This window comes from Ranitomeya imitator, chromosome 10 (genome assembly GCF_032444005.1).
Source record: "Ranitomeya imitator isolate aRanImi1 chromosome 10, aRanImi1.pri, whole genome shotgun sequence".
NCBI classification, from domain to species: domain Eukaryota; kingdom Metazoa; phylum Chordata; class Amphibia; order Anura; family Dendrobatidae; genus Ranitomeya; species Ranitomeya imitator.
The window spans coordinates 90,165,779-90,185,545 of record NC_091291.1 but is presented as its reverse complement, the minus strand read 5'-3'; the positions used below and the strand labels follow the sequence as shown (position 1 = coordinate 90,185,545).

The 19,767-nt window shown below is 44.3% G+C and overlaps 1 protein-coding gene across 2 annotated transcripts in view; it reads left to right on the top strand.

Annotated features, from left to right (window-relative positions):
* Window positions 1-19,767, top strand: part of BCL9L (BCL9 like) — a 66,091-nt gene that overhangs the window by 16,613 nt on the left and 29,711 nt on the right. For both annotated transcript variants that reach the window (XM_069741184.1, XM_069741183.1), the window contains exon 2: window positions 7,414-7,718. In XM_069741184.1, the coding sequence (XP_069597285.1) occupies window positions 7,460-7,718 (259 nt within the window). In that variant the 5' untranslated portion in view covers window positions 7,414-7,459. The remainder of the gene's footprint in view (window positions 1-7,413; window positions 7,719-19,767) is intronic.

The window sequence follows — 19,767 nt, the reverse complement described above, 5'->3', positions numbered from 1 at the left end:
ACAGATCTCCATATCTGTACCTCAGGACCTCCAGTATAATGTGGGACACAATGTAGCACGTATCTCCATATCTGTACCTCAGGACCTCCAGTATGATGTGGGACACAGTGTAGCACAGATCTCCATGTCTGTACCTCAGGACCTCTAGTATGATGTGGGACACAGTGTAGCACAGATCTCAACGTCTGTACCTCAGGACCTCCAGTATGATGTGGGACACAGTGTAGCACAGATCTCCATGTCTGTACCTCAGGACCTCCAGTATGATGTGGGACACAGTGTAGCACAGATCTCCATATCTGTACCTCAGGACCTCCAGTATAATGTGGGACACAATGTAGCACGGATCTCCATGTCTGTACCTCAGGACCTCCAGTATAATGTGGGACACAATGTAGCACGGATCTCCATATCTGTACCTCAGGACCTCCAGTATGATGTGGGACACAATGTAGCACGGATCTCCATATCTGTACCTCAGGACCTCCAGTATGATGTGGGACACAATGTAGCACGGATCTCCATATCTGTACCTCAGGACCTCCAGTATGATGTGGGACACAGTGTAGCATAGATCTCCCTGTCCTTACCTCAGGACCTCTAGTCTGGTGTGGGACAGTGTTGCACAGATCTCCACATCTGTACCTCAGGACCTCCAGTATGACGTGGGACACTGTAGCACAGATCTCCCTGTCTGTACCTCAGGACCTCCAGTCTGGTGTGGGACACAGTGTAGCACAGATCTCCATGTCTGTATCTCAGGACCTCCAGTATGATGTGGGACACTGTAGCACGGATCTCCATGTCTGTGCCTCAGGACCTCCAGTATGATGTGGGACACAGTGTAGCACAGATCTCCATGTCTGTACCTCAGGACCTCCAGTATGATGTGGGACACAGTGTAGCACAGATCTCCATGTCTGTACCTCAGGACCTCCAGTATGATGTGGGACACAGTGTAGCACAGATCTCCATGTCTGTACCTCAGGACCTTCAGTCTGGTGTGGGACACAGTGTAGCACAGATCTCCATGTCTGTACCTCAGGACCTCCAGTATGATGTGGGACACAGTGTAGCATAGATCTCCCTGTCTTTACCTCAGGACCTCTAGTCTGGTGTGGGACACAGTGTAGCACAGATCTCCATGTCTGTACCTCAGGACCTCCAGTATGGTGTGGGACACAGTGTAGCACAGATCTCCATGTCTGTACCTCAGGACCTCCAGTATGATGTGGGACACAGTGTAGCATAGATCTCCATGTCTGGACCTCAGGACCTCCAGTATGATGTGGGACACAGTGTAGCACAGATCTCCATGTCTGTACCTCAGGACCTCCAGTATGATGTGGGACACAGTGTAGCATAGATCTCCATGTCTGGACCTCAGGACCTCTAGTCTGGTGTGGGACACAGTGTAGCACAGATCTCCATGTCTGTACCTCAGGACCTTCAGTCTGGTGTGGGACACAGTGTAGCACAGATCTCCATGTCTGTACCTCAGGACCTCTAGTCTGGTGTGGGACACAGTGTAGCACAGATCTCCATGTCTGGACCTCAGGACCTTCAGTCTGGTGTGGGACACAGTGTAGCCCAGATCTCCATGTCTGGACCTCAGGACCTTCAGTCTGGTGTGGGACATAGTGTAGCACAGAACTCCATGTCTGGACCTCAGGACTTACATCTGTTTTAGTAGTCCAGATGCTTAATTTTGATTTAAAAAATAAGGCGGCTGATGCAATCTGCAAATTACCTGGTTGCATTCAGGGAGGTGGAGACCTTGTGCAGAAAGGTCAAGCTGGTTGCACTTAATCCGACCAGACTGACCTACATGTGGGACATCTCTAGAGAGAAGTGTTGTATTTTAAAGAGGTCCCAAATTAATCACATACTTCAACACTTCTACATTTCACGCCACCAACAAAACTGACTTGAAATTTTTTGTAATCTCCCCCCTATAATGCTTAAAGGAATATTCCCATTTCCAAGATCCTATCCCAAAATGTAGTATGTGTAATATTTGAAATGTAGTCTAGTTCTTCTGATTTGCTATATCACTTACCACATGTGCAGGGCATTGCAGTAGCTTAGATATCCATGGTTACGACCACTCATGTAGTGAGTTAGTTGTTAGTGGTCGTAACCATGGATATCTAAGCTACTGCAATGCCCTGCACATGGGGTAAGCAACATAGTGAATCAGAAGAACTATACTACATTTCTAATTGGAGATACTGTATTTGCTATTAATAATAATGAATATTACTTACTACAACTACTAAATATTGGGCCGTATCTTGGAGATGGAAATGCTCCTTTTAATCTTTGTCTTTTGCTGTACCTTGTAATTTACCAATTTATCTGTTTTTAGGCTGAAGTTCTGTAACTGATTTGGCCTAGTTCACACAACAGTACTGTGGTCGTATTTTCTCATCCGTTTTTCTCATCCGTTTTATGTCCAAAAGTCCTAGGCCAACCATGGGACTAATGACTTGTGTGAACCATCTTGTAGGCATACAGTGCATTGAGAAAGTGTTCATACCCTGTGAAGTTCTGCTTTTTTACACATTTAATTTAAAGGACAGTAGGAAGAGCTATTATTATTCCTCTATCCTAGACATGGCCGACAAGTTATCCACACATGATATGAGCTGGATCTAGTTATTATATAGAGGCAGACCTATTTAGTGCCATGAAGAAGTATTCATTTCCCGGATCGTTTGCTCGTACGGTCCCGGTGTGAGCACACACGGCCTGATCACAGTGGCGTGAATCCTGTATTTTTCGCCTTTGCTCGTCCAGCGCAGGAGCCACGTAGCTGGTAACCAGTTTGTTATGGAAACACGTGGGAAGATGTGTGTATGTGACAGCGTACAGCGCGTACAACAGGAACAGTTTGTTTTGCATCCTTGTCGCTTGTTAATCTCCCTGCTGTTGACTATTGAATGTGTGTAATAGCGTTGTGCCAAATCCCAGAGAACATGCAAACTAATGGAAGGCACAGAACAGCCGGGATTTGTGCACGCTTCTGGGCGCAGCCTCAGATTCTTCTTTGCTCTTATGCATTTTGTTATCTGATTTGCAGTTTTTTTTATTTTTTTTAATTATTTTTGTGCTACAGTCATTTCCCTATGCATTAAACATACTCCTGTATGCTAAAATAGGAGGCCTGTAATGATGGAGAAAGGGCCAAGATGGCACCATTGCGGGATAGCTCTGTTCTTTCCTCTATAAATTGTGCCAATTTTAAGCTTTTGCTTTCCCCCAAAATATTTTGATTTAACACTAAATTACTATGGTTAGATTAGATAACATCATAGACAATGATTTTCCCATGAGAAGGTCTTGTGTATAAGGAAGAAGAGTCAGGAGGCCCCCAATACACATCAGATGGCTTTCAAGCCCCCAATAATTGGCTTGTTTGGCCAACTTTTATCCAAAGTGTATGAGGACCTTTAAGTCAACATGAGATGGTTTTACCAGTTGTGAATGCAATCCTTCATGTTAGAATCATTCTATCTGTTCCCTTATTCGGCCAAGAGCGGTCTTTCCCGACCTCCCCTGAAATGTTTGTGTTGGCCCTGGTGGGCCCTACACGTCCTTCATTTACTGACAAAAGCCCAGATGTCTCCATTATTGATTGAGAAGGAAAAGAGCCCAAGCTCAGTCTAGGTCATTAGATGGGGAGTCCCGTGAGAACAACTTGGTCCACAGGATAAGGCTAGGGAATAACGTGCTGATGGATGGGGGGCTGACCGCTGGGACCCATACTGATAATGGAGTGGCAGGTCGCTGCTTTCATTCTCTTATGGGGGTGCCGCAAAAAATGAAGCTTAGTGTTCAGTAACCCCATAAAGAACGAATGGAGCAGTGGACGAGTGTATGTCCTTCTATATTACCCCTTTCTGCCGATTGGAGCGAGCCTCAGTGGTTGAACGGCCACCGATCTGCAAGTTATTACCTTTCCCTGGTAGATGGTAACTTGTTTTCACCAGTAAACCCAATTAAAGTACCGTAGATGTCAGTTTGTAATGTTAAACATTTTTATTTGTTTCTACTTCAAAATACATTTTATCATTGATATTTTGTCCAAAATTCTGAATAATTCCTTTTGTAAATATGTCTAGCAGTTGGAGTCTTATTTCTTATTTTATACTATTGACAGCTGGAATATATGCAGATTGATCTTATCTTTATTAGTGGATAATAATAATAATTAAACTATTACAAAAGAAATTGGGATAATTAGAGAAACGAAGCCACTAAAGGAATCGTATATGATTAAAAATGCATCTACATGAGATTAACAAAGCATTCCTCCTCCTACCATCAAAGTTTTTATCCCCTTAATATATTGCAGTCATCATATTATACAGCACTGTGCATTTACAATTGCTCATTTTGCCTTTCTACCCAGCTAATTCTTCTTTTCTCTGCTCTATGTAGAAACAGGAAGTCTCTTGTCCCTGCATTTACCATCCCCCTCTTCAACTCCTGACTCAGCGACTCATGACTCATACAGGGAAAATTGACCTCCTGTTTCTACATAGAGCTTAGAAGGATTCAGCTAGTCCGTTTTTAATCGCGTGATGTCATACACCTAATGGAAAAGAGAACAACTAACTGGATAGGAAGGCAAAATGAGCAATTGTAAGTACATAGTGCTGTACAATATGATTGAAGTAGGGGATATCTGGGAGTTTAAAAAATATAAAGGTATGTAGTTGCTAACAGAGGATACTACCTGTCTGTTTTTCCCCAGTGCCTATCATTGATCGCTCCTGCCGGAGATTCAGCTGCTCCCTGTCATCAGATCAACAGGTTGTCTTCCTGTTGATAGGGCGTGACTACCAGTGTCATGCTGATTGACAGCTAGCTTCCCCAATTAATCAACGGAGCGTCGACTGTCAATATTTCTACCTTTCTGCCATGTAGTGACGTTGGTGGCCATAAGGTAGAAGGAAGGCAATAATTTATGAATATCCTCACCCATCCCTTGTAGATTGTGAGCCCTCGCTTGCAGGGTCTTCTCTCCTCCTGTACCAGTTGTGACTTGTATTGTTTAAGATTATTGTACTTGTTTTTATTATGTATACCCCTCCTCACGTGTAAAGCGCCATGGAATAAATGGCGCTATAATAATAATAATCAGCATGACGCCAGTTATCCCGTCCTGTCACCAGGAAGAGAAACTGCCTCTGTTAACCTGATGTCAGCGGAAGTCTGTTGACTGCTCCTTGCTGGTGGAGAAAGGCGCCAGGTACAACAGGCAGGTAGGTAGTAACAATCTGCTTGTTAGTGCACTTTTTTTTTTTTTTTAATGTCCCAGATATCCTCTTTTATGAGGATACATATTTTTTTGGGAGTGCTTCTTAAAATTACAATGCAGGTTACTCCTGAGCACCCAGGTTATATAAACCTCCGCTCTGGAGCAGGCAACTCTGAAAACAGTCCCCCGAGGAAGCCCACGCGAAACGCGCGTCGGGGCTGATCTGGACACACGCTGACAGGTTACCTGGGTAAGCAGGACGTTGTTTGAATATGATCTCTGTCCCTTGGGTAGCGATATTTGGCTAATGGGTGTATGCTCTCCCACACTAAACCCTCTACCTTGTGACATTTGATCTACTGTTTGCACCTTTATTGCACTACGCTCTTTTTCCTTACTGCATTGGTTTATTGGGGTGGAAATCATATGATGTCCGTCAGTTTGCCCAGCCTGTTTCCTTCCGTGTTTTTGCTGTTTCTTGTGTCCTCATATGGAAGCCCTCTATGTGCCTTGTCAATGATAAGCTGTTTATATCATGATTTTTTGTATATTTGTTTAATAAATTACATTTTTATGATACTATTTTTCTGGACATTTGCTCCATGTGCTTGTGTAGGAGCTATATATTTTGGTGTGTCTTTGATCTAGTCCTTGGAGAAGGCATATGACCAGATTTAGTAATTGACATGTATCAGTGGTTTATGTTGTCAACTCTGAAAACTAGTTGAGTAAAACAAAGCTAGTGGAGATGCAAAAGAGTAGCCTAAATATCCATACAGACCCTGTGGTGGTGAAACGCCCCATGCATGTTCCGCTTGGCTTGATCAGGGGGTACACATGCATAAAGGCAGTTCACTACCACAGGGTCTGTATATACTGTTTTGCATCTGTGATTGTTTTGCTAGCATTCCCCCGACTGCCTCCGGTGCTAGGGGACATGTGTACACCATTTGGTATTTGATAGAGAGGACTCGTTACTACGTATAGAGCATTAGCATGGTTATTTGTACGTTTTACCCCACTGGTTTTCATGGTCGCCCACTCTAGAGCTGAAGGTTGCACATCGGAGTAACTTGCACTGTAAGGCTACGTTCACACTAGCATTGTGCGCCGATGCGTCGGCGACGCGACGCACGCAAAAACGCTGCGTTTTTCGACGCGTGCGTCGTTTTTTGACGAAAATCGGACGCAAGAAAAATGCAACTTGTTGCGTTTTCTTGGTCCGACGCTAGCGTCAAAAAAGACGCACGTGTCGGAAAACGCAACAAGCAAAAACGCATGCGTCCCCCATGTTAAACATAGGGGCGCATGACGCGTGTGTCGCCGCTGCGTCGCCCGACGCTAGCGCGACGCACACTAGCCGAACGCTAGTGTGAACGTAGCCATATTTAGTCTCCTGCATTATTTATCCTATAGAATCTTTCGTGTATTCATTTTTGTAATTCTCACAATTTTATGGAATGGTTTTATCATAATTCATTAATAAAGATCAGATCCATTTGTATTTATTCCAGTTGTCCAAATTGACTTTTGGTATAGTATAATAGTCCAGGGACAGACACGGGAGCCATCGACGATCTCACCTATAAGGTGTTTGGATATTTACAGGGTTTTTGTTGTTCTTCTATTCTGTCCAGACCCTTTGTTCTTTGTTCCGAGTAATAGCCCTATATGACATAAGTGGTGGAAGAAAGCTTCAATGTTACCATGCATCTTAATTGATGGTTGATGGTAGGCAGGGAGTTTTGAAAAATTTTAGATTCAAAAATGTATAATGTTAAAAAATGGACATTAATGTAATGGTGGCAATTTGTCCTGCTGGCTTTATTGTGAAACATAATTTTTAGACCATGGAATTGCTGTGGATATGGTCCGCGCTGCTGAATAATGTAGATCCAGACGTGTTTCACATAAGGAATGGTGGTTTATTCAATGCGTTTCAAAGTCTAAATGACTTCACCAGGAAAATACCGCATGAATCCTGCTCTTTGCGCTAGTCTCTCCAGCAGTTTATCGTTGATAATTTTTAGACCAGAATTCGCTTGTAGAAATAGTTTTTCTTTCTTGAATACACTTCTTGTAATAGGTATTGTATACAAACAATGGTTAAAGATTTTTGATTGATTAATTTTCCCCCTCCCCCCCAGGTTCTTGACATCCCTCTTATCATCAGTGTTATTCTCTGCCAATCCAATGCACTCTGAAAGCAAACTGAGCAATCATGGGAAGGCATCTAGCAATGGTGGACAATCACAGCCTGCAAATGTGAGCCAAGGATCCAAAGAGACCGGGCTGCTTGGCCCCAAACCCAGTCACATGTCACCAAGCGGCGTGGGTCTGAAAGCCACACAGAACCAGGGTCCGAACCATGGGAACGGGCAACGGGAACCATCTGGGGAGGTAGCAGAGCAAAAAGATCCAGGAACACCCTCTCTGGACCCAGAACCCAAAGGTACCAAAATCATGTGTTCTTACTGTAATTAAGATTGAAAGTGTGTAGACGGGACGCGCCTTCAGAGCCGCCGATCTCGCTGAGCGGCCCCCGTGTCACGTCGCCAGCGCCGGAACCTGAGAACCACGACTTATTTTTAACATTATGCAAAATATTGTCTTCAATTTTAGAACTTCAAATATTTTTAAATAACGTTTTTTTTCACACTTTGATCTGGCTCAATAATTGCAATTTTCGGCTGCTCTTGAAAAAAAAAAAACTTAGTTGTTAAAGGGGTGCGATTAGCTATGCAAGTGGGCTTAACCAGATGTATTACAATTAAACAAAGGGTGTAGGGCACCACAAATAGCTTCAAAGAAGGAGGGTTCACCGTGGGCTTGAGAACAAGTATATCAGAGGACAAGAGAAAACATCATGCTCACATACGCAGGAACACCTCAGTATATAAGCAATTCAAATGTTTATTGGCAAACATAAAAAAATACATGAAGGACAAGAACACAAAGAAATATTAAAAACACTTAAAAATTGCACACCTGCAATAAACACCTATACAAATGCCATGCCCTAATGTGGGGGCAATGACAACCCAAAAAGTGTGTATCCCCTATAACAAATAAATCAATATATCAGTATAACATTGCTCCTAGGGTGAAACCAGTCTGAGCCATATTAAGCAATATACATGGCTATATTAATATCACAGTACCATATAACCCCAAAATAAGGAGCATAATTCTAGCGCAAAACGTACTAACAGTTAGAGGCATCAAAGAAAGAGCAAGTCTGATAGATATATATAAAGAGGGACAAGAGGAAATGGATCTGAAGATGATAAATAAATGAACCTGATCCTCAGATCAATGTACCCTCATACCAACAGACCATAGATCCAAGATAGAACCATGTCAGCAATAGGGGAATAAAGTGTGGGATAGGTTCCCACGCGTATCGCCGCCCAGATTGCGGCTTCTTCAGGGAAAAAGATCGCATATTGTGCTAAGCGTCCCTCAGGTATATATACACATTCATTATAATAAACACATCTATATATATAATTGTCTAAGGGTCACTTCCGTCTGTCTGTCTGTCTGTCACGGAAAACCGAAGTCGCTGATTGGTCGTGGCAAAACAGCCACGACCAATCAGCGACGGGCACAGTCCGGCGGCAAAATGGCCACTCCTTACTCCCCGCAGTCAGTGCCCGCTCCATACTCCCCGCAGTCAGCGCTCACACAGGGTTAATGGCAGCGTTAGCGGACCGCGTTATGCTGCAGTGTAACGCACTCTGTTAACGCTGCTATTAACCCTGTGTAACCAACTTTTTACTATTGACGCTGCCTATGCATGTAAAAAGATCTAATGTTAAAAATAATAAAAAAAAATTAAAAATAGTTAAATAGTCACCGCAACTTGGATCCAGAACAGGCCTTTACCACTCATCGCGACGCTCCGGTGACTGCTCCATGCATTGCGATCTCGCGAGATGATGACGTAGCGGTTTCGCGAGACCGCTACGTCATCATCTCGCGAGACCGCAATACACTCTTGGGACCGGAGCGCGCGAAGAGCATCGGTAAACGCTTCGCCTGCATCCGGGGGCCAACGGAAGGTGAGTATATAACTATTTTTTATTTTAATTCTTTTTTTTTTAACAGGGATATGATGCCCACATTGCTATATACTACGTGTCTGTGCAATATACTACATGGCTGTGCTATATACTACGTGGCCGGCCGCGAACAATCAGCGACAGGTGCAGTCCAGCCGCGAATTGGCGTGGGATTTGAACCACGCGTCACTAAATGGTCGCGGTTGGCTGAATCCTGTGTATTCAATGTAGTATTCTAAAATTATCATAAATAAACCACATACATATTCGAGAATACCCAATGCGTTAGAATCGGGCTACCATCTAGTTCATTATAATTAAAAAGTATTCACCTGGAAGAAGAGCGTTTAGGGATTACGCACATACAGCGCTGTATGACCGCAGCCATCTTGTGCATGTTCAAGATTGGGACTTTGCAATAAAGTTCTGTGAAATTGCTAACGCGCATGCGCCCAGTTTAGAGTCCGGCGCACGCCAACAATTCACAGATACTCAGTATAGTCTCTACTGGGCATGTGCAAGGGAGAAAGACATACCAGCATGCATGTAATGCCACTATCAAGGCAGCACAATAACTGCACAATTTTCATGCGCGCATGAGCCCAGGATACAAAAGATCCCAACCTAACGCGGGACCCAAGCATCCAGTGCAAGTCCATGAGCAGATGGGTAAATAAGTAACGGGCAGCACGGTGGCTCAGTGGATAGCACTGCAGCCTTGCAGCGCTGGGGTCCTAGGTTCGAATCCCACCCAGGACAACATCTGCAAAGAGTTTGTATGTTCTCTCCGTGTTTGCGTGGGTTTCCTCCGGGCACTCCAGGTTTCCTCCCACATTCCAAAGACATACTGATAGGGATTCTAGATTGTGAGCCCCATCGGGGACAGTGATGATAATGTGTGCAAAACTGTAAAGCGCTGCGGAATATGTTAGCGCTATATAAAAATAAAGATTATAAAGATAGAAACATAGTCTCCTTGATATATGGAAAGATGTCATACGGTCAGAAAAGGTACATGTACCTGTATACGAAGAAGCACAGAATAAGGAATGTCTGTTCACCAAGGATTATAATGCCTTTAACAAGATATACAAATGATTAATAAGAGACACCTCTAATAGCCCTTATACAGATTGTGTATGAAAAAAATAACCTACACACAAAAACATCATAGATGGAAAATATGTTAGTGAAAAGAAATATATACATACACCACCCATTGATGATGAAGCATGTCCGTTTAATTTCCGATTTGTAGCACTGTCCAAAACACTCATGGGACAGGTGCTTAATAATCTGAGAACTAGAATAGTTAGACAAATGCCACATCCGTGGTTCCAAAATAGAGCTCCCAATATCAATCTACAAACATGAGCAGCAACCACATGTACAGGTCCTTCTCAAAAAATTAGCATAGTGTTAAATTTCATTATTTACCAATATTATAGATTCATTATCCACCAACTGAAATTTGTCAGGTCTTTTATTGTTTTAATACTGATGATTTTGGCATACAACTCCTGATAACCCAAAAAACCTGTCTCAATAAATTAGCATATCAAGAAAAGGTTCTCTAAACGACCTATTACCCTAATCTTCTGAATCAACTAATTAACTCTAAACACATGCAAAAGATACCTGAGGCTTTTATAAACTCCCTGCCTGGTTCATTACTCAAAACCCCCATCATGGGTAAGACTAGCGACCTGACAGATGTCAAGAAGGCCATCATTGACACCCTCAAGCAAGAGGGTAAGACCCAGAAAGAAATTTCTCAACAAATAGGCTGTTCCCAGAGTGCTGTATCAAGGCACCTCAATGGTAAGTCTGTTGGAAGGAAACAATGTGGCAGAAAACGCTGTACAACGAGAAGAGGAGACCGGACCCTGAGGAAGATTGTGGAGAAGGACCGATTCCAGACCTTGGGGAACCTGAGGAAGCAGTGGACTGAGTCTGGTGTGGAAACATCCAGAGCCACCGTGCACAGGCGTGTGCAGGAAATGGGCTACAGGTGCCGCATTCCCCAGGTAAAGCCACTTTTGAACCATAAACAGCGGCAGAGGCGCCTGACCTGGGCTACAGAGAAGCAGCACTGGACTGTTGCTAAGTGGTCCCAAGTACTTTTTTCTGATGAAAGCAAATTTTGCATGTCATTCGGAAATCAAGGTGCCAGAGTCTGGAGGAAGACTGGGGAGAAGGAAATGCCAAAATGCCTGAAGTCCAGTGTCAAGTACCCACAGTCAGTGATGGTGTGGGGTGCCATGTCAGCTGCTGGTGTTGGTCCACTGTGTTTCATCAAGGGCAGGGTCAATGCAGCTAGCTATCAGGAGATTTTGGAGCACTTCATGCTTCCATCGGCTGAAATGCTTTATGGAGATGAAGATTTCATTTTTCAGCACGACCTGGCACCTGCTCACAGTGCCAAAACCACTGGTAAATGGTTTACTTACCATGGTATTACTGTGCATAATTGGCCTGCCAACTCTCCTGACCTGAACCCCATAGAGAATCTGTGGGATATTGTGAAGAGAAAGTTGAGAGACGCAAGACCCAACACTCTGGATGAGCTTAAGGCCGCTATTGAAGCATCCTGGGCCTCCATAACATCTCAGCAGTGTCACAGTCTGATTGCCTCCATGCCACGCCGCATTGAAGCAGTCATTTCTGCCAAAGGATTCCCGACCAAGTATTGAGTGCATAACTGAACATTATTATTTGTTGGTTTTTTTGTTTGTTATTAAAAAACACTTTTATTTGATTGGATGGCTGAAATATGCTAATTTATTGAGACAGGTTTTTTGGGTTATCAGGAGTTGTATGCCAAAATCATCAGTATTAAAACAATAAAAGACCTGACAAATTTCAGTTGGTGGATAATGAATCTATAATATATGAAAGTTTAATTGTAATCATTACATTATGGTAAATAATGAAATTTAACACTATATGCTAATTTTTTGAGAAGGACCTGTACATAAAATACAGAAAAATAATAACCTAAACAAAGACCAGAGTACCGTTGTGGATTGTTTGGACATAGCTTATTCAACAACACTCTTTAGGGGCCCACATCAAAAAGTGGGCTCTAGATATACTGATAACCCCATGTTATAGCGCATATGACATGAATGATAGTATGTGAAATTTACCACTTCTAACTTATTTCTATTTGTTTTTTGTTATTATTATGAAAAAGCGAAAAAACGCATATGCACACAGCTCATTGATATATGGTACTGTGATATTCGATTCAAGTAATCAACAAGAGTTTCGTCTAGACAGTCCACTAGAAATTCTTAATAGATATGGTGCGGGAGAAAAAATATATATTTTGAATTGTAAATACAGCATGTATATAGAATGCCAAATAAAGTGCATGTCTAAGCTGAAAATCAGCCGTAAAAACCAGAGAAAAGGAGCCTCCTCGTTAAGTCCATTTGGTGACATGCTCTTCATGTTAAAGATCCAGCGGGATTCCCGGCGTAGAAGTTCTTTAGTCTGGTCACCACCACGAATACTGCTTAGCACCTGATCAACAAACATTATTCGTATATTATGGTGTCTACTGTCGTGATATTCCAAAAAATGAGATGCGACTGATGAGATGGGCTTGCCCTTCTCCTTATCCCCTTTGGCCTTTCCAATATTTGATGTGCTGCTGAATCTGCTCATGAACACTGTTTAGGGGTGGCCGAATAGTAGGTTTATGCACCACAGCAAGCCTTTGAAGGATCATACACCTTGAGGTTCGAGGGACTCCAGAGGCACCAGAAGCTTCAAATAACTGTTTGCTGCTTTGTAATGGTATTTTGTCAGCTGCTCTCTTAATCCAATGAATTTGTCTGGCAGAAACCTTCCTCATTATGCCTTTATCTGCATGAACTTTGTCTGTGCTCTGTTTGTCACAAATCTCTTCACAGTATGATGATCACAAAGTTTTTGTGAAGTATCTAATTTTTTCATACCTTGTCCAAGGCATTGCACTATTTAACGCTTTTCAGCAGCAGAGAGATCCTTTCTATTTCTCATATTGCTTGAAACCTTTGGCCTGCTTAATAATGTGGAACATCATTTATAAGTAGTTTTCCTTTAATTAGAATCACCTGGAAAACTAATTAGCACATGTGTTTAAGATTGATTTCAGTTATCTATTGAGCCCTGAGACACAATACCATCCATCCACAAGCTTATTTGAAAAACAAAACAATTAAATCTTTATGACACTTAAATCCAATTTGCATAATAATTTGGAACACAGTGTAGGGTCGGAACAATCGCAGAAGCTGTGGTCAAGAATTTGAATTCCCTATTGTCCAATATACAGTTATATTTGGCCGAGATAAGTAGACGGTCCAGCTTTTTCTTAAAAATGCCTGTAGGATCAGAGGGTAAAACTTGATAACAATCAGAATTGCTTAGTTGTCTTCGAGCCTCTTTTGGGATCTTTTGTGTCCTGGGCACATGCGCGCCTGAAAAATGTGCGCAGTTATTGTGCTGCCTTGATAGTGGCATTAAATGCACGCTGGTATGTCTTTCTCCCCTGCGCATGCGCAGTAGGGACTATACCGAGTATCTGAATTGTTGGCGTGCGCTGGACTCCAAACTGGGCGCATGCGCGTTAGCAATTTATTCGGACTCCCATGACAACACCACGAGAGAGGGGATCCGCCCTTCAGGAACAGGAAACCTACAGATACAAAAGGGCGGCACCTCTCCCACATATCAGTTGGTTTCCTGTTCCTATAGGGACTGGATCCTAGGAAGATAGATCCCAGGACGACCAGCCGACTCAGGTAGCGAGGGAGTCTCCTACCTCGGCCGGTGTGGAGTTCCTGGAGGCATCACGGTGGTCCTGGCAGGGCTGCACGTCGGTGATGCTCGCAGCAGGGAGCGGTGGGCCAGCGGTCTTTTCCGTCTCCAGCCGGCGTCAGGTAAGTATGTGCCCCTCGCTGTGTTCCCAAGGTGTATGGTGGTGCTGTATTGATTCCGGAGGGCCGTCCGGGACACCGCTGGCGATCGCGGCGGCCATTTTCCTGAAGCCCCGGGAAGCCGAGAAGAACCATCTGTGCACGCGCGGCCTCACAAAGATGGCCGCGCCCACCGATAAACGGCTGAATAGCGCAGATCGCGCTATTTTCCTTCAAGCTGCGCAGTGGATTTGCCAGTTGGACATGCGCACACCACTACGCCACCAACAGAGATCTGGGGGAGAAACAGCGCTGTCACCACGCCCATATGACCTGACCAGCGTGAGTGACAGCCCAAAACGGCGACTTTACAAAGGTATTTTGGCAGCATAGGTGGGGAATAAAGGCTCACAAAATACACTAATGTAAAGCACAGCTCTGCCCCTATTTAACGGTATTTGTAGCTCATCTTGAAAAAACGGGGTGACAGGTTCCCTTTAAACTTACTCCCCTGTGTTCTTCTCCCCTTGAACAGTCGGAATCGGAAGTCATGTCTCTATGTCTAAAGAATGTTCTGATAGAAATCCCAGATTCTGAAAGAGTGAGAGGATTTTACTCTCCTCTGTTTCTTATCCAGAATCCCGATAAAACATTTAGGACCATCATAAATCTTAGGTCCCTTAAGTTTTCTGGTCAAACATACCTTTAAAATGGAATCTATTAGTTCAACAATAAAGATGCTGTTTAAAGACTGTTTCATGGTAGTAGTGGATTTAAAAGATGCTTATTATCATGTACCCATCCATTCAGCATCAGGTGTTTAAAAGCAATTAATAAACCCACCATGACCCTTAGACAGGCCATGTCCCTTTTAGGGTCCCTGACATCATGTATTCTGGTTGTCAAGTGAGCTCAGCTTCACACTAGACCCCTTCAAAAAGATGTTTTGATTAATGATAGGGCTGTGGGAGGGTGCTTACATGAAAAAATAACATTGAACCCATTAACCCTTAGGTCGCTTAGATGGTGGCTAGACAAGGATAAATTAGCTGTAGGTGTTCCTTGGGTAGCAGATATAACTCGAGGGATAACCACAGATGCTAGCCCCTCGGGGTGGGGGCCCACATGGGTGATATTGTGGTTCAGGGACAGTGGGACTCCCTCACAACAGCTTCATTCAACCAGAGGGAGTTAATGGCCGTTTGAATAATCGGTTAAAAAACTCCCCATATATCTACAGGGTCACTACGTCGGGATCCTTTCGGACAACCAGGTGGCGGTGGCCTATGTAAATCATCAAGGTGGAACACGTTCCAAGGCTCTGATGCAGGTGGCAGATTGCCTTTTCCAGACAGCAGAGACACATTTTCTATCTTTAACTGCGCTCCACATCAGAGGAAAAGAAAATGTAAAGGCAGACTTTCTCAGCCGCAATACCCTAAGGCAAGGCGAATGGTCTTTAAACAGGGACATCTTCAATCTGATTGTCTGCAAATGGGGTCAACCAGAGATAGACCTCTTTGCCACCAAATGCAACAGAAAAGTAAGAAAATTCTGTTCCTTGAATCCCAGGCAGAATCCTCTGGCGGTGGACGCCTTCCTGATAAAATGGGATTTTCATTTGGCCTACGCCTTCCCACCATTGAACCTGTTGCCTCTAGTGGTGAAGAAAATCAGGGAGGATGGGGCAAAAGTTATACTGATTGCCCCATTCTGGCCCAGGAGAACCTGGTTTGTATAGCTCAGAACAATGTTGATAGACGATCCTTGGGTACTTCCAGACATCCCGGACTTGCTCTACCAAGGTCCGATCAGCCATCCACAAGTGAAGGGACTCTATTTAACGGTATGGAGTTTGAGCGGTCATTGTTAAACGACAGAGGCTTCTCCCCGAATTTAGTAAATACCCTTCTTAAGAGTAGGAAACAGATCACAACTAAGATCTACTCTAGAACTTGGAAAAAGTTCCTGGCCATATCAGGCTTCGATATAAAAAAGGGCTTGCCAATACGCCAAATTTTAGAATTTCTGCAGAAGGGATTGGAATTTAATCTTTCCACGAGTACACTAAAAGTACAGGTCTCAGCCCTGGGAGCCCTATACTCTTGTAATATCGCCAGCAATTATTGGGTTTCGAGGTTTTTTAAGGCTATTGGTAGAGCTAGGCCCATACATAAGAGTATGTCGGTTCGATGGGATCTTAATCTAGTCCTTTCATCTTTGACAAGAGAACCCTTCGAACCCTTAAAATCAGCCTCAATAAAGATGCTATCCTTTAAAACAGCTTTCCTGGTAGCGATAACATCTGCACGTAGGAGACATCCAGGCACTTTCCAGGCTTCCCCCTTATACTGAATTCTTGCAGGATAGGGTGAGCCTCATGCCTGACCCAGCTTACTTGCTGAAAGTAGCATCACATTTCCACAGGTCTCAGGAGATAGTTCTACCATCATTTCTCCCTAATCCTTCTAAATCTAAAGAAGAGGAACTCCATATATTAGATGTCAGAAGATGTCTTCTGCATTATATCTCAGTCACTGATACTTGGAAGAGAGATAATGCACTATTCTTATCCTTTCAATGTCCTCGGAAAGGGTATAGAGTATCAAAATGCACACTAGCTAGATGGATTAGGGAGGCTATCTCTCTGGCTTATACAGCAGGTGGGGGTCCGGCTCCGCAGAATCTGAGGGTGCATTCCACCCGGCCATGGCATCTTTCTGGGCGGAAAGATCTGGAGTATCAATCTAACAAATATGTAAGGTGACCACATGGTCATCCCCTTCCACCTTTTTCAAACACTTATCAGTTGGACTTGGGGTGCTCCTCAGATCTCAACTTCAGGTTAAGGGTGCTGCAGGCTATAGTCCCTCCCTAAGGTAGTTTACATCTCCATAAATCTCTCGTGGTGCTGTCATAGGAGTCTTAATAAAGCATTAAGCTGCTTACCGGTAGCAGCGTTCTTCGGAGGCCCATGACATCACCATGAGAGAGGGGATCTACCCTTCAGGAACAGGAAACCTACAGATACAAAAGGGCGGCACCTCTCCCACGTATGAGCTGTATTCCAGAGACTGAGAGAACTACCGCGGAGATATATATACAGTTAGGTCCATATATATTTGGACAGAGACATTTTTCTAATTTTGGATATAGACATTACCACAATTAATTTTAAACAAAACAATTCAGATGCAGTTGATGTTCAGACTTTCAGCTTTCATTTGAAGGTATCCACATTAAAATTGGATGAAGGGTTTAGGAGTTTCAGCTCCTTAACCTGTGCCACCCTGTTTTTAAAGGGACCTAAAGTAATTGGACAATTGACTCCAAGGCTATTTCATGGACAGGTGTGGGCAATCCCTTCGTTATGTCATTCCCAATTAAGCAGATAAAAGGCCTGGAGTTGATTTGAGGTGTGGTGCTTGCATTTGAAAGATTTTGCTGTGAAGTAAACATGCGGTCAAAGGAGCTCTCCATGCAGGTGAAACAAGCCATCCTTAAACTGCGAAAACAGAAAAAAAACATCTGAGAAATTGCTACAATATTAGGAGTGGCAAAATCTACAGTTTGGTACATCCTGAGAAAGAAAGAAAGCACTGGTGAACTCATCAATGCAAAAAGACCTGGGCGCCCATGGAAGACAACAGTGGTGGATGATCGCAGAATAATCTCCATGGTGAAGAGAAACCCCTTCACAACAGCCGACCAAGTGAACAACACTCTCCAGGAGGTCGGCGTATCAATATCCAAATCTACCATAAAGAGAAGACTGCATGAAAGTAAATAGAGAGGGTTCACTGCACGGTGCAGCCACTCATAAGCATCAAGAATAAAAAGGCTAGACTGGACTCCGCTAAAAACATCTAAAAAAGCCGCACAGTTCTGGAAGAACATTCTTTGGACAGATGAAACCAAGATCAACCTCTACCAGAATGATGGAAAGAGAAAAGTATGGCGAAGGCATGGTACAGCTCATGATCCAAAGCATACCACATCATCTGTAAAACACGGCGGAGGCAGTGTGATGGCTTGGGCATGCATGGCTGCTAGTGGCACTGGGTCACTAGTGTTTATTGATGATGTGACACAGGACAGAAGCAGCCGAATGAATTCTGAGGTATTCAGAGACATACTGTGTGCTCAGATCCAGCCAAGTGCAGCCAAACTGATTGGTTGTCGTTTCATACTACAGATGGACAATGACCCAAAACATAAAGCCAAAGCAACCCAGTAGTTTATTAAAGCAAAGAAGAGGAATATTCTTGAATGGCCAAGTCAGTCACCTGATCTCAACCCAATTGAGCATGCATTTCACTTGTTAAAGACTAACCTTCAGACAGAAAGGCCCACAAACAAACAGCAACTGAAAACCACCGCAGTGAAGGCCTGGCAGAGCATCAAAAAGGAGGAAACACAGCGTCTGGTGATGTACATGAGTTCAAGACTTCAGGCAGTCATTGCCAACAAAGGGTTTTCAACCAAGTACTAAAAATGAACATTTTATTTAAAATTATTGAATCTGTCCAATTACTTTTGGTCCCTTTAAACACAGGGTGGTACATGTTAAGGAGCTGAAACTCCTAAACCCTTCATCCAATTTTAATGTGGATACCCTCAAATGAAAGCTGAAAGTCTGAACTTCAACTGCATCTGCATTGTTTTGTTTAAAATTCATTGTGGTAATGTCTATAACCAAAATTAGAAAATTTTTGTCTCTGTCCAAATATATATGGACCTAACTGTGTATGTATGTATGTGTGTATATATATAATTAGCTATTGAACCCGTTCTACGCCCGGGTGGCGAGCATTTATATTAGTATATGGTCTCCATCCTGTCATGTGCTGCACCCATCCTGCGTCCCCATCCTGGCATGTGCTGTTCCCATCCTGCACCCCCATTCTGTCATGTGCTGTTCCCATCCTGTGCCCCATTCTGTTGTAATGTGCTGCACCCATTCTGCCTGTTCCTCTTTCCATTCTGCCATATGTTGCTCCCATCTTTCTGCGGGTGGCTGTGCTGGGGGCGGCTATGCGTGGCTGTGCTGGGGGCGGCTGTGTGTGGCTGTGCTGGGGGCAGCTGTGCTGGGGGCGGCTGTGCGTGGCTGTGCTGGGGGCGGCTGTGCGTGGCTGTGCTGGGGGCGGCTGTGCGTGGCTGTGCTGGGGGCGGCTGTGTGTGGCTGTGCTGGGGGAGGCTGTGCGTGGCTGTGCTGGGGGCGGCTGTGCTGTGCGTGGCTGTGCTGGGGGCGGCAGTGTGTGGCTGTGCTGGCGGCGGCTGTGCTGGGTGCGGCTGTGCGTGGCTGTGCTGGGGGCGGCTGTGCTGGGGGTGGCTGTGCGTGGCTGTGCTGGAGGCGGCTGTGCTGGAGGCGGCTGTGCTGGGGGCGGCTGTACTGGGGCGGCTGTGCTGGGGGCTGCTGTGCGCGGCTGTACTGGGGGCGGCTGTGCGTGGCTGTGGCTGTACTGGGGGCGGCTGTGCGTGGCTGTGGCTGTACTGGGGCGGCTGTGCGTGGCTGTGCTGGAGGCGGCTG